Source organism: Corythoichthys intestinalis, chromosome 13 (genome assembly GCF_030265065.1).
Source record: "Corythoichthys intestinalis isolate RoL2023-P3 chromosome 13, ASM3026506v1, whole genome shotgun sequence".
Classification (NCBI taxonomy): Eukaryota; Metazoa; Chordata; class Actinopteri; order Syngnathiformes; family Syngnathidae; genus Corythoichthys; species Corythoichthys intestinalis.
In genome coordinates, this window is record NC_080407.1 from 13,869,806 (window position 1) to 13,884,410 (window position 14,605).

The following is a 14,605-nucleotide window of genomic DNA, read 5'->3' on the forward strand; positions in this document are numbered from 1 at the left end:
GCTTCAGTAGGGGGACATGTTTGGAAATGCAAGATTTGAGTCCCTGGCGGCGCATTGTGTTACTGATAGTAGCCTTTGTTACTGTGGTCCCAGCTCTCTGTAGGTCATTCACTAGGTCCCCCCGTGTGGTTCTGGGATTTTTGCTCACCGTTCTTGTTATCATGTTGATGCCACGGGGTGAGATCTTGCATGGAGCCCCAGATCGAGGGAGATTATCAGTGGTTTTGTTTGCCTTCCATTTTCTAATAATTGCTCCCACAGTTGATTTCTTCACACCAAGCGTTTTACCTATTGCAGATTCAGTCTTCCCAGCCTGGTGCAGGTCTACAATTTTGTCTCTGGTGTCCTTCGACAGCTCTCTGGTCTTGGCCATAGTGGAGTTTGGAGTGTGACTGACCGGTGTCTTTTATACCGATGATGAGGTAGAACAGGTGCCATTAATACAGGTAACGAGTGGAGCCTCGTTAGAGGTTAGACCTCTTTGACAGCAAGAAATCTTGCTTGTTTGTAGGTGACCAAATACTTATTTTCCACTCTGATTTGGAAATAAATTCTTTAAAAATCAAACAATGTGATTTTCTGTTTTTTCCCCACATTCTGTCTCTCATGGTTGAAGCTTACCCATGTTGACAATTACAGGCCTCTCTAATCTTTTCAAGTAGGAGAACTTGCACAATTGGTGGTTGACTAAATACTTTTTTGCCCCACTGTACGAAACATCCCCCTTTCATCCACAGAACCAGTGCGGTTTATTTGATTTATTTGGGTTAATAGGCAATATTTTATTTGAAGCAGCGTCATAACACTGCCATAAGACCGTCATAATTATGACATGAAACTATCATGGGCATAAATGAATGCTTATGTCACTGCCTTAAGTCACTGGTTGACTGCCTCCCCCAAGGGGGCAGTGACGGCCAAATGAAGCTTCTTGATGCAATGAAGCTTTGAACCAATTGGCTGTAAACTGAAGAAATAGTTATTGGTTCAAAGCTCCATGGTGGTTCATTTGGTCTTATGACCGTGTCATGTCATAATTATGATGGGCTTATGACAGTCTTATGTCGCCACTGTCAAATAAAGTGTTTGTAAATACTAGAGGTGTGCAAAATTTCCGATTCTTAGATTATTCGCGATTCGGCCGTGGAAGATTCGAGAACGATTCACAAACATCCAAATTCCGATTATTGAAATATGCCAAGTAAAGCGGAAGTACAATACACTTACAATACACCCGTCCCGTCCCGTCCCGTCCCGTCTTCGGGACGGGACGGGACGGAACGGAGCGAGAGTAGCTAAACATCATGCTTCTCATTACCCGGCCCCTCAGGTAATGCCAATGCTCAACTCACGGCTCTAGCTCAACTCATGCCACGAGATAAAAAAACACAACAACATACCTGACTGCTGCCGAAAAGCTGCTACAAAGTACAGCCACGTAATGTTACGGTAGATATCATTTATATAGGACTAGATGCATTATAGATTCGGTACCGTAAGCAGCATATCTACAAAAAGCTAGATGCGGGCCTTAGTAAACGGCCGCCATCTTAAAGCAGTACACTTCCCTGCAAGGCTGTTGTAGCGAACCTTCCAAGCAAACCTAGTTAACTTTTTATCTAAAATACTCCTAAATCGGTAAAATATTGACTTGAATCTATCTTTAAAATAGTTTTAAAACTTTCACATGTCGAAAGTTGACAAAAGGGAAATTATGGAATAACGGGAGCAATTTTAACAACTTTAACGGTTGATTCACAACATTAATTGAATGTAGTTTAAAGCTGCTGATACAGAATGGGGAGTTTTTTTATTTAATGTTATTTTTGTGTATTTGTTTACTGCTATATGCGAACTTGATACTGAAATAGTAGTTTGGTTTAGCTTGAGAGTATTTTGAACAATTATGGAACTAATGTACAAAACTTAAAAAAAAAAAAAAAAAAAAAATTTTTTTTTTTTTTAAAAAAGGAGGGGGGGTGCATCAATAATCGTTTTATAATCGAATCGGAGCCTCTGAATCGTAATCGTACTCGAATCGTTAGGTGCCCAAAGATTCCCAGCTCTAGTAAATAGCATAACTAGCAATTAATGAAACAATTGGAACAGTAACTGAAGAAATATTTAGGGCTGAGGCCATGCATTTTGTTACTTACATATGTAGTAATGCAACGCATGCTAGGAGCCATGTTGGATGACAGCAGTGTTGACAGCAGGTGGCAGCAGAGGTAGACTGTCTCCCCAAATGAAGCTTCTTGAAACAGTGATTCATGGTGGTTCATTTGGTCTTATGACAGTCTTATGATGCCGCTGTCAGTTAAAACTTTCGCGCACCATGAATTTTGATTATTTACATCTGTAGTGCTGCAATGCATGCTAGAAGGCATGTTGGACCACAGTGTTGACAGCAGAGGTTGACTGTCTCCCACAAGCGAGCAGTGATGGGCAAATGAAGCTTCTTGATGCAATGAAGCTTTGAACCAATTGGCTGTAAACTGAAGAAATAATTAGCACAGACCAGGAATTTTGATTGTTATTTACAGCTGTCGTGCTACAATGCATGTTGGACAACAACAGTGTTGACAGCAGAGGTTGACTGTCTCCACACAGTTGCTAACTGTTATATGCTATTGTTTAGCCACAACCTTATTACTTTTCATCCTTCACACAGCCCTAATGGGAAACACAGTGCACCCTTTAGGCAAAACACTACCGCTTTTGTCCACCGGCGTCGCTAAAATCGACTAAAACTGAAAAGTTACCAAGTGTTGCTTCAACTGAGTTCGTCATTCATAGCTTGTTCACTCGGTGCTTCAAATGGATTGGACATCTGTCGCTGTCAATGGCAGCAAATTAACGAGCCGCATCGTTAAAATTAGGAACTGACCATGGCGATCCAGAGGACTACATGCTCGTGGATGAAGCTGTTAAAGTACTGGTTGAGGAAGAGGAGCCCCGGACCGATAAATGCTGTGTCTGCGAGGTTGAGCTCACTCTTTGTCATGTGAGCCACCTGTGCAAATATAAACCGTATTGTATCATCTGATCTTTAAAATTCACCAGTCAATTTCTGAAGACAAATAATTGGGAACATACAACGAGCTTGTTGGAGATCTTGGCGATAACCATCCCGAAGGCAAGCAGGTAGAGGCAGGGGTGGTGCTCAAAGAGCTGACTGGACGACTTCTTGAAGATGATGAAGGCCAGCGTGAGGATGAGGCCGATGTGCAAACTGGGACTTAGCACGCTGGTGTCCTACGTGACAGAGTTTATTTGAGAAGCATAACACGGCGGTGTTTTGTAATGATATGTCGGACGGCTTACCGCCACGGTGGATCCGTTTTTGCCCACGCCGCCATTGAGAATGACGTGGAAGTAGTTGTGGCAAGAGTAGAGGGCCCCGCCGCTAATGCCAATGATGGGGAGGGCGTACAGCTTTACTCCAATGACTGGAAACTTTAAAGCAACACGGGTAATAAGGAATTAGATTTTGAGTTGACAAATCTATGAAAAGCAAAACGAGAAATTTTCAAAAAAGTTGGTTTAATTTAAAGCCCGCAACAGCCTTTCAAATCCAAATCCGGACTACTGTGTTTCACAGCTGAGGTTCATCGTCACGATGACTGTCAGGCCGCTCGGAGGAAATGGTGCAAAACTGGACGGGAAGCACGGAAGTTGAGTTACCGTGGTTTGCCAAAGGCTCACCCCCCCGAAGGCGGACATCAGGTACATAGTCATGATGGCAAACTGAGCCTCGGTGACGTCTACCCTGGCAGGGAGAAAAGAAAGCAGTTGAAGCTGGCGGGCGTTGGACGGCGAACGTCCGAGTACTCACAGGCCGAAACGAAGCGTGCCGGAGACGTAGGTTTGCCAGTGCGCGCAGAAGAACATAAACATCCCGATGAAGCCGCAGAAGAATATCCAGTGAGGGTATCTGCCTAGGCCACAGGAGATGCACGTTCCCACAGCGACAAACACTGCAGGAAGACCAAAACGCCTCGGTGAAAACCGTGAGAAAAATCTCGACTGGATTTGGCATCACCTGTGGAGACGGCGTCACAGCCGTGGTCGAATAGCTCGCCGAGGGCCGAGCTGCTGTTGGTCCTGCGCGCCTGTTTGCCGTCGATGGCGTCCAGAGACTGGTACAAGAACAGGCCCATGGCACTCAGGATGAAGGCCCACGCTGGAGCCTGAAAATGCAATTTTACTTTTAAAGAGGCCGAACGAACGTGCTCATATAATGCAGATTTCCTGGAAAAGGTAAGCCTCTGAAAGAAAATGTCTGATGTAATAGTTTCAGTTAAAAAACATTTTAACAACATAACATTTAAACAAGGGCGTAGGTTTGGTCTCCACATTGGTAGGGACAATATTACCGTATTGCGCATAATGCAAACAATGATCCAAACAAGGGACGACTAGCTTGACTTCGTTGTTCCTTATCGAAGCTGACTTGACCGCAGTAGTTTTGACGGTTAGCAAGTTTAATGTTATGCTAACTCTGATACAGGTTGAACTTTCAGTAGCAAAATTAGTGGTGTTTCCCCCACCTTCACAACATTGACGTCTCTTTACATGACTTACAGTGGCTGCTGCTGGCCGAAAAAGATACTTTTAATATTCCTCCTCTCCGAAGGGGGCGGCATGTTGTCAACATGAATCTGTCGGGGTTGTGTGTGTGTATGTCTTTTTGGAGGGACGGGGGGCTTCAAGTCATCAGCCAACCAAATGTTCGTTTGGGGGGAAAAATGGACCGGCATATTCTGCAAGTGAAACGGGATAACTAAATCTTAACATAATGAAAATAATTCACTAAATAATGGTGGGGTCTATTTTACCCTTACAACATATGGTAAGACAATCGAAATTACCTGCCGTAATTTTCGGACTGTAAGCCGCTACTTTTTGCCCTCATTCTGAATCCTGCGGCTTATAGTCCAGTGCGGCTTATTTGATTTATTTGGGTAAATAGGTAACACTTGATTTGACAGCGGCGTCATAAGACTGCCATGAGACAGTCATAATTATGACATGACATTATCATGGGCATTAATGAATGCTTATGACAGATGTCATTAAGTGTCATCCGGCAAATTATGTCACTAACTCCATTTATGTGCAGCTCGGATCTTTTACAACCATTCAAAAGGGAAATAATTTGCCAGATGACACAAAATGACATCTGTCATAAGCATTATTTAATGCTCATGGCAGTGTTATGTCATACTTATGATGGTCTTATGACAGTCTGATGGCACCACCTTCAAATAAAGTGTTAATAAATTCCATAACTAGCAATTAATGAAACGACTAGAACAGTAACTGAAAAATAATTAGCACGGAACATGAATTTTTGATTTATTTAAATCTGTAGCGCTGCAATGCATGCTAGGAGGCATGTTGGATGACAACAGTGTTGACAGCAGCTGGCAGCAGAGGTTGACTGTCTCCAAGAGAACAATGATGGCCAAATGAAGCTTCCTGTAACTTTTGGAGCTAATTGGTTCAAAGCTTCATGGTGAAATAAAGTGTTACCGGTTGATATCTTTTGGTGTAAATATTCCATAATACAGTGAGTACAGCTGCGGCTTATAGTCCGGTGGAGCTTATTGCTGAACAAATGTCGTTTTTGTGTCAAATTTGGTGGGTGGCGGCTTATAGTCGGGTGCGCCTTATAGTGTGAAAATTATGGTATACTAGTCCTAAAAATATTTGCATATTGTGATTAAATTCATTATTTTCTGTAATGTACCGATAAACATTAGACTTTCATATATTTTAGATTCATTACAACTGAGGTAGTTCAAGCCTTTTATTGTTTTAATATTGATGATTATGGCAAAAAAGTCAAGAAAAACCAAAAATCCCTATCTCAAAAAATTAGCATATCATGAAAGGGTACTCTAAAGAAGCTACTAACCTAATCATCTGAATCAACGAATTAACTCAAAACAACTGCGAAAGATTCCTGAGGCTTTTAAAAACTCCCAGCTAGGTTCATTACTCAAAACTGCAATCATGGGCAAGACTGCCGACCTCACTGCTGTCCAGAAGGCCATCATTGACACCATCAAGCAAGAGGCTAAGACACAGAAATTTCCCAGAGTGCTGTATCAAGGCACCTCAGTAGGAAATCTGTGGGAAGGTAAAAGTGTGGCAGGAAACGCTGCACAACCAGAAGAGGTGACCGCACCCTGAGAAAGACTGTGGAGAAGTGCCGATTCCAGACCTTGGGGGACCTGCAGAAACTGGACTGAGTCTGGAGTAGAAATATCCAAAGCCATCATGCACAGGCGTGTGCTGGAGCCACTTTTGAACCATAAACGCCGTGACCTGGGCTACAGAGAAGCAGCACTGGACTGTTGCTCAGTGGTCCAATGTACTTTTTTCAGATGAAAACAAATTTTGCATGTCATTCGGAAATCAAGGTGCCAGAGTTTGGGGGGGGAGACTGGGGAGAAGGATATGCCAAAATGCCTGAAGTCCAGTGTCAAGTACCCACAGTCAGTGATGGTCTGGGGTGCCATGTCAGCTGCCGGTGCCAATCTACTGTGTTTTATCAAGGACAGTGTCAATACAGTATGCTATCAGGAGATTTTAGAGCACTTCATGCGTCCATCTGCTGAAAAGCTTTATGGAGATGAAGATTTCACTTTTCAGCACGACCTGGCACCTGCTCACAGTGCCAAAACCACTGATAAATGGTTTACTGACTGTGGCATTACTGTGCTCAATTGGCCTGCCAACTCTCCTGACCTGAAACCCATAGAGAATCTGTGAGATATTGTGAAGAGGAAGTTGAAAGACACCAGACCCAAAACTGTGGATGAGCTTAAGGGTATTAAAACACTAAGGGGCTGTGAGATATCTTGCCACATAACGGCTCTATTGATAACAAATATGAATAAAGTTAACAAAAAAATAAATCGCATTCATGAGCAATTATCGAAAATAGATCGAAAATTACGAACATTTCCGAAAGTATTCCGGAAACAGCCAAATGGGGCGGAGACGTCATAACAAGGAAACGAAAGGTCGAGGCAGATGCAATCGTTGTTTATCGACGAGAGGGTTGCATTCGTGTTTTATTAAAAAAATCGCTAAAATGGTTCAAACCTGTTATGCTGTGTGGTCTACAAATAGCCATTTGTTGCAATGTAGTACCCATGAGGCGAGAAAAAGAGCTGGACTACGCAGACAATGAGTAAAGTTCGTCCGTGCTAAGAGGGCTAATTTTGCAGACCCAGACTCCGGCATGGTTTTGTGTAGTGCGCATTTTACACCTGAAAGCTATTCGAACTATGGACAAATTAAATCAGGTTTTGCTAAGAAATTGCTGATGAAAGCAGCCACCATACACGCGCAGCCGCCGAAATGTCCTGCGATATCAAGAAAGAGGACGACTGGCTCTGATGAGACCACCCCAGGCTAACCAAAGGAGCGGAGCAGCCAAGCTCGAAATGGCCAGAGTGAGTACTCTTTTATAATAAAAACATATCACGCATTGGATGTAGGACTGGACACATGTATAAATTATCGCTCATAAAATATATAGCACAAATCCTCGAATCCCATTCATATTTGTGTCTGTTGGCTGAGCGAAAACCTATGATAATTATTCTATACATTACATTATTTTGCGGTCACGGTGTATCAGCTTCACAAAAAGAAATGCAAAACAAACCATTCGGTGTTTCCCAGCCGATGTAGCCGGTGTTTCATCAGTGTGATTGCTCCTTTCAATGATCCTTTCATTAGGCTGCATTGGCTGTCGTTTGGGCTCAAATTGATAACCCAAAACACCAAAGAAAGGTTCATAACTCTCCTCGTCACCTTTAGAAGAATGTTCGTTGCATCGGATTCGTCTCTGCAACTAGAAAACAAAATTATCCGCTATCATCGCTGCCATTTGAGTACTAAGCACTGAGCCAGTTGTTTCCTTGTAGTGACGTCACGCACAAAATATGCTAGATTTCCGGGATCTCGTGGGTGGGTCCTTTTAGCTTGACAATCGATCCAAATTTCTATCATTTTCTTGGTGTTGCGATGTGTGTAATTACACGAAGTGACATGATATGAATCCAAAAGGCATGCGTTTGTGGATAAATGATGGAATATTAGCATTTCCCCAGGTGTTGTCATACCCTTTAAGGCCGCTATCAAAGCATCCTGGGGGTCCATAACACCTCAGCAGTGCCACAGGCTGATTACCTCCATGCCACGCCGCATTCAAGCAGTCATTTCTGCAAAAGGATTCCCGACCAAGTATTGAGTGCATAGCTGACATAATTAATTGAAGGTTGACTTTTTTTTTGTATTGAAAAACACTTTTTTGTATTGGTCGGATGAAATATGCTCATTTTTTGAGATATGGATTTTTTTGTTTTTTCTTGACTTTTTTGCCAAAATCATCAATATTAAAACAATAATAGGCTTGAACTACTTCAGTTGTGTGTAATGAATCTAAAATATATAAAAGTCTAATGTTTATCAGTATATTACAGAAAATAATGAACAATATGCTAATTTTTTTGAAGGACGAGTATATCTGAATACTTTATATAATGAAATGAGGTTGCTTAAAAGTTGGTGGGGACAATTTCAGCATCTTGAAAAGTTAATAGTGTTATGCCCCTATCGTCCCTAAGCAAACCAACGCCCTTGCATTTCAACAAATATAATGCGGCATGATATACTCTGTAGCTTCATTAGTGAATAATCACTGCAGAGAAGAACGACAATAGATAAAACGCGGACTTTGAGTGATTTGTAAGCCACAAACGTGATTAACACAACAAGCTGGCTGAACTGGTCCATCGCGTGTAGGAGTAAAGGTTCACCCAGATAAGTTACGTCAGCACGCGTGATGACTTCAGGTGACGGGCAACAAGCAATTTGAGGCTAAATGTTTAAATTCTGCTTCGATGAACAAGGGTTGGCATTGTGCTCGGCATTTAGCAAGAATAAAGCAGGCCGAATAAGGCGATCGATCGTCAATAATGCAATAATAAAAGGAAGACTTGTTATAACACCTTGTTTAGGCCCATAAATCTCGTAATCAAACGCAAACAAGGGTACTTCGAAGCCCCGTTTTATCGTGTAACTCCCAATAAAACTTTTAGAACTTGCTCTATCGTTAGATGGAATTGATTCGAATAGATTTCCCAAATGATCGCTCCATACGCTAACCATGTTTCGCGAGCGTCCGTGTGGAAACTTCGTCCAAGGTCGCCTCAACTAACCTCCTCGGTGGCAGTAGGGCAGTAAAACACTAGCAAAAGTGTGGAGACGATGTTGACAAGCAGGCCAACGATTGTGAGAGTATTCGGGGCGACCCATGTCGGGATTTGCTGGACGAGCCAGTTCCAGTAGATCTGACACGGCGGCTCCAGAAGGGATCGACCCGAGGCGCTGTACTTGTGCTCCTCCAGCCGCTTGAGCTGCGCGGTCGTCAGCGGCTCCGGCCACAGGAAATGACCCATCGTTTCTCCTTAAAATAAACTGTCACGTATCCCCGTGGGCTCCCCGGGACAGATGCTTAGATTCGGCTACCTTATCTCGACCAAGCCCAAAACGGCAGCGCATTTGGCCCGGAGAGGGAGGCGATTGTTTTTAGGCCATTTCCCAGACGGAACCATGAGCGAGCGATGATGTTTCTGACCTATTTGGGTGGGACACCGGAAAGAGTCTTTACTTCCTGAACAGATGAACTTTACTACTAGTTTTGATTTAACAATAAATAAATAAACGGGCACTTGCTTAGATCGAATGTTTTCAAATTGTGCCTTTAAAAAGTATTTACCTTCGATCCTCCTATCATAAATCTTTAAAATGTTAAAATTTTGTTACTAGTGTAGCACTGTAATAATATATACACTGAATTTCACCCAGAAACTGAACATAGCAACATCTTCATTTATTTTGCTTGCAATGAAAAAACACAAAAGAGAATGGGGAAAAATATGAATCATCATTTTACACAAAACGACAAAAATGGGCCGGACAAAAATATTGGCACCCTTTGAGAAATAATGTGATGCTTCTCTAATTTGTGCAGTTAACAGCACCTGTTACTTACCTGTTGCAATAACTAAATCACACTTGCAGCCAGTTAAAATGGATTAAAGTTGACTCAACCTCTGTCCTGTGTCCTTGTGTAAACCACATTGAGCATGGAGAAAAGAAAGAAGACCAAAGAACTGTGAGGACTTGAAAAAAAAATTGTGAGGAAGCATGGGCAATCTTAAGGCTACAAGTCAAGCTCCAAAGACCTGAATCAGGGGTCCCCAAACTACGGCCCGCGGGCCAGATACGGCCCACCTCCACATTTGGTCCAGCCCCCTGAACAAAACCCAAAAAAATTGGGAATTTTTTTTTTTTTTCTCAATAGTGTTATTTATTTCCTGGCTTTTTTTCTGTGAAGAACCCAGAGAGGGTTATTTGATTATTATCTATTTAATTAATAGTGTTATCATTATTTATTATTATATTATTATTTTATTTACTTTTGTTCCGTGAAGAATTCAGAATGGGTTATTTGATTGTGGCTTTCTGAAAAACAATAAATCTTTATATTTTGGAACTCCTGCAATCGTCACACCTTTTCTGTTACAAACTGACCCCGGCCCCTCATCAGAGAAGGGAAAAGTTATGTGGCCCTCACAGGAAAAAGTTTGGGGACCCCTGACCTGAACGTTCCTGTGTCTACCATGCGCAGTGTCATCAATAAGTGTAAAGCCCATGGCATTGTCGCTAATCTCCCTAGATGTGGAGGGGAAAGAAAAATTGACGAGATTTCAACGAAAGATTGTGCAGATGGCGGATAAAGAAGCTCGACTAACATCCAAAAAAGTTTAAGCTGTCCTGCTGTCCGAGAGTACACACGGTGTCAACCCGTACATTCCGTCGACGTCTGAATGAAAAGGGACTCTATGGTAGCATACCCATGCAGCAAGACCCCAATTCTGACCCAGAGACATAAAAAACCCAGGCTGGAGTTTGCCAAAACTTACCTGAGAAAGCCAAAAACGTTTTTGAAGAAAGTTCTCTGGTCAGATGAGACAAAAGTAGAGCTTTCAGGGAAAAGGTATCAACATAGAGTTTACAAAAAAAAAAAAACGAGGCCTTCAAAGAAAGGAATACGGTCCCCACGGAGGTTCCCTGATGTTTTGGGGTTGCTTTGCTACCTCTGGCACTGGGCTGCTTGACTGTGTGCATGGCATTATAAAGTCTGAAGACTTACCAACAAATTTTGCAGCATTATGTAGGCCCCAGTGTGAGAAAGCTGGGTCTCCCTCATAGGTAATGGGTCTTCCAGCAGGACAATGACCCAAAACACTTCAAGAAGCACTAGAAAATGATTTGAGAGAAAGCACTGGAGACTTCTAAAGTGGCCAGCAATGAGTCCAGACCTGAATCCCATAAAAACATCTGTGGAGAGATCTGAAAATGGCAGTTTGGAGAAGGCACCCTTCAAATCTCAGAGACCTGGAGCAGTTGGCCAAAGAAGAATGGTCTAAAATTCCAGCAGGTGATAGTAAGAAACTCATTGATGGATACTGGAAGTGGTTGTTCGCAGTTATTTTGTCTAAAAGTTTTGCTACCAAGTATTAGGCCGAGGGTGCCAATACTTTTGTCCGGCCCATTTTTGGAGTTTTGTGTAAAATGATAATGGTTTAAAAAAATTTCATTCTCTTTTGTGTTTTTTTCATAGCAAGCAAAATAAATGAAGATATTACCACCAAAGCATTTATAATTGCAATCATTTTCTGGGAGAAATTGAGCATTATCTGACAGAATTGCAGGGGTGCCAATACTTTTGGCCAGCAGTGTGTATGTAATACACTATATATAAACATTCAATATGTTAAATGCTTTCTAGTTGTATCCTTTAAATGTCAACAATTCATTTCATGTGTATATATATATATATATATATATATATATATATATATATATATACACACACACACAATGTTGCCGATGACACCCCCCCCCCCCCCCCCCCAAAAAAAAAGTCAGTATTACAGTATGTCCATATTAGAACATAAGCTCACAGTGGTTAACGGTAATATAGTTTTTATGTTGTAAAGAATTAAGACATGACTTTAGAATATAATTGTTGATACACAGCCTACATTTACCTAACAAGTTTTTGAAACCAATATTAGAAAGGACCTTATACATAAATAATACATTGATTGAGTAAAACACCTCTTCTGATATGTATAGGTCTGAAAACACAAGGCTGAAAAAAGCAGTTTCTGCTCTTGCACCCCTCTTTCAAATAAACTGTTCTTTAAGCCAAAAGAACTGTTGTTTTTTATATAACAATATGTCTATATGCTGCCATCGCAGTTTCATGGCGCATTGAGCCCCCAAACTATTTTTAATTTGTATGTTTTACCCTGGGGACCCCTGTTTACAGACACCTTGCAACCACTTTTGTTTTAACCCAGCCATAAAAAGAAGGTAAATAATCATATATATTATTTGAAATGTCAATCATTTTTAACTTAGAATAATTAATTGATGTATAATACTTACTTAAAAAAAGATTTTATAAAATTATTCACTCGCATATTTTAAACTTTTAAACAAATTACGTCACAAGGAAAAAAATATTGTTTCTAAATGGGTCACGGATATCTACCTCATAACTATCGCTTAATTTTTGTTGTTGTTTCTGTCGCATTTTGCCTGATATTTTAGATGATAATTAATCGATCCAAACAAAGAAAACTTAAAAAAAATGTTTTAAAGGGTAAATATTTGAAAAAGAAAATCTCGGCGGCTCCTTGATATCTACGATTTCTGCATTGAGGCCCATGTTATATTACCGTGTTTCATTCATATAATCCCCCAAAAGTCCATCTGTGGCGATTCACAGCTGTGTCTTGACACTCTGTCAGACATGCTACACAGAGTTTTTGGATCAAAACAAGGTAAGTGCGCGATATCTTATTAAAATCATGGTGTCTTTAATTAATTATGCTCTCACTTCGAGTTAGGGTTTAGGGGTTTACATTTTTTTTTTTAAATGCCCTCCTGTTAAAAAATTTTCCTCCCCCAGAAAATTGAGATTTTAAGCTTTCCAATGATATAGTCAACCATGAATTGTGCAAGTTCTCCTACTTGAAAAGATTACAGAGGCCTGCAATAGTCAACATGGGTAAACCTCAACCATGAGAGACAGAATGTTGGGTGGGTGGGGGGGGGGGGGGGGGGGCAGAAAATCACATTGTTAGATTTTTAAAGAATTTATTTCCAAATTAGAGTGGAAAATAAGTACTTGATTACCTACAAACAAGCAAGATTTCTGGCTGTCAAAGAGGTCTAACTTCTTCTCATGAGGTCTAACGTGGCTCCACTCGTTATTTGTATTAATGGCACCTGTTTTTACTCTTCATCGGTATAAAAGACACCTGTCCACAAACTCCAAACTCCACTATGGCCAAGACCAAAGAGCTGTCGAAGGACACCAGAGACAAAATCGTAGACCTGCACCAGGCTGGGAAGACTGAATCTGCAATAGGTAAAACACTTGGTTTAAAGAAATCAACTGTGGGAGCAATTATTAGAAAATGGAAGACATACAAGACCACTGATAATCTCCCTCGATCTGGGGCTCCATGCAAGATCTCCCCCCGTGGTGTCAAAATGATAACAAGAACGGTGAGCAAAAATCCCAAAACCACACGGGGGGACCTAGTGAATGACTTACAGAGAGCTGGGACCACAGTAACAAAGGCTACTATCAGTAACACATTGCGCCGCCAGGGACTCAAATCCTTCACTGCCAGACGTGTCCCCCTGCTGAAACCAGTACACGTCCAGGCCTGTCTGTGGTTCGCTAGATAATTTGGATGATCCAGAAGAGGACTGGGAGAATGTGTTATGGTCAGATGAAACCAAAATAGAACTTTTTGGTCGAAACACAGGTTCTCGTGTTTGGAGGAGAAAGAATACTGAATTGCATCCGAAGAACGCCATACCCACTGTGAAGCATGGGGGTGGAAACATGCTTTGGGGCTGTTTTTATGCCAAGGGACCAGGACGACTGATCTGTGTAAAGAAAAGAATGAATGGGGCTATTTATCGAGAGATTTTGAGTGAAAATCTCCTTCCATGAGCAAGGGCATTGAAGATGAGACGTGGCTGGGTCTTTCAGCATGACAATGATCCCAAACACACAGCCAGGGCAACAAAGGAGTAACTTCGTAAGAAGCATTTCAAGATCCTGGAGTGGCCTTGCCAGTCTCCAGATCTCAACCCCATAGAAAATTTGTGGAGGGAGTTGAAAGTCTGTGTTGCCCAACGACAGCCCCAAAACATCGCTGCTCTAGAGATGATCTGCATGGAGGAATGGGCCAAAATAGCAACCGTGTGTGAAAAGCTTGTGAAGAGTTACAGAAAACGTTTGGCCTCCGTTATTGCCAACAAAGGGTACATAACAAAGTATTGTGATTAACTTTTGGTGTTGACCAAATACGTATTTTCCACCATGATTTGTAATTAAATTCTTTAAAAATCAAACAATGTGATTTTATTCTGTCTCATGGTTGAGGTTTACCCATGTTGACAAGTACGGGCCTCTCTAATACTT

The 14,605-nt window shown here is 41.5% G+C and overlaps 1 protein-coding gene across 3 annotated transcripts in view; it reads right to left on the minus strand.

The window, feature by feature from the left end:
- The window catches only part of chpt1 (choline phosphotransferase 1), an 11,650-nt gene extending 1,990 nt beyond the window's left edge, over positions 1–9,660 (minus strand). Inside the window, exons 1-8 of one of the 3 annotated variants that reach the window (XM_057856156.1) lie at positions 9,243–9,660; positions 7,685–7,873; positions 4,043–4,190; positions 3,836–3,977; positions 3,685–3,769; positions 3,325–3,456; positions 3,097–3,255; positions 2,888–3,013 (exon numbers count right to left, since the gene is read on the minus strand). In XM_057856156.1, coding sequence (XP_057712139.1) covers positions 2,888–3,013; positions 3,097–3,255; positions 3,325–3,456; positions 3,685–3,769; positions 3,836–3,977; positions 4,043–4,190; positions 7,685–7,873; positions 9,243–9,482 — 1,221 coding nt within the window. In that variant the 5' untranslated portion in view covers positions 9,483–9,660. Of the gene's footprint in view, positions 1–2,887; positions 3,014–3,096; positions 3,256–3,324; positions 3,457–3,684; positions 3,770–3,835; positions 3,978–4,042; positions 4,191–7,684; positions 7,874–8,144; positions 9,181–9,242 lie in introns of those variants that run through there. The other 2 variants (XM_057856158.1, XM_057856157.1) reach the window with 2 other exon arrangements.
- Between the last annotated feature and the right edge of the window lie 4,945 nt (positions 9,661–14,605).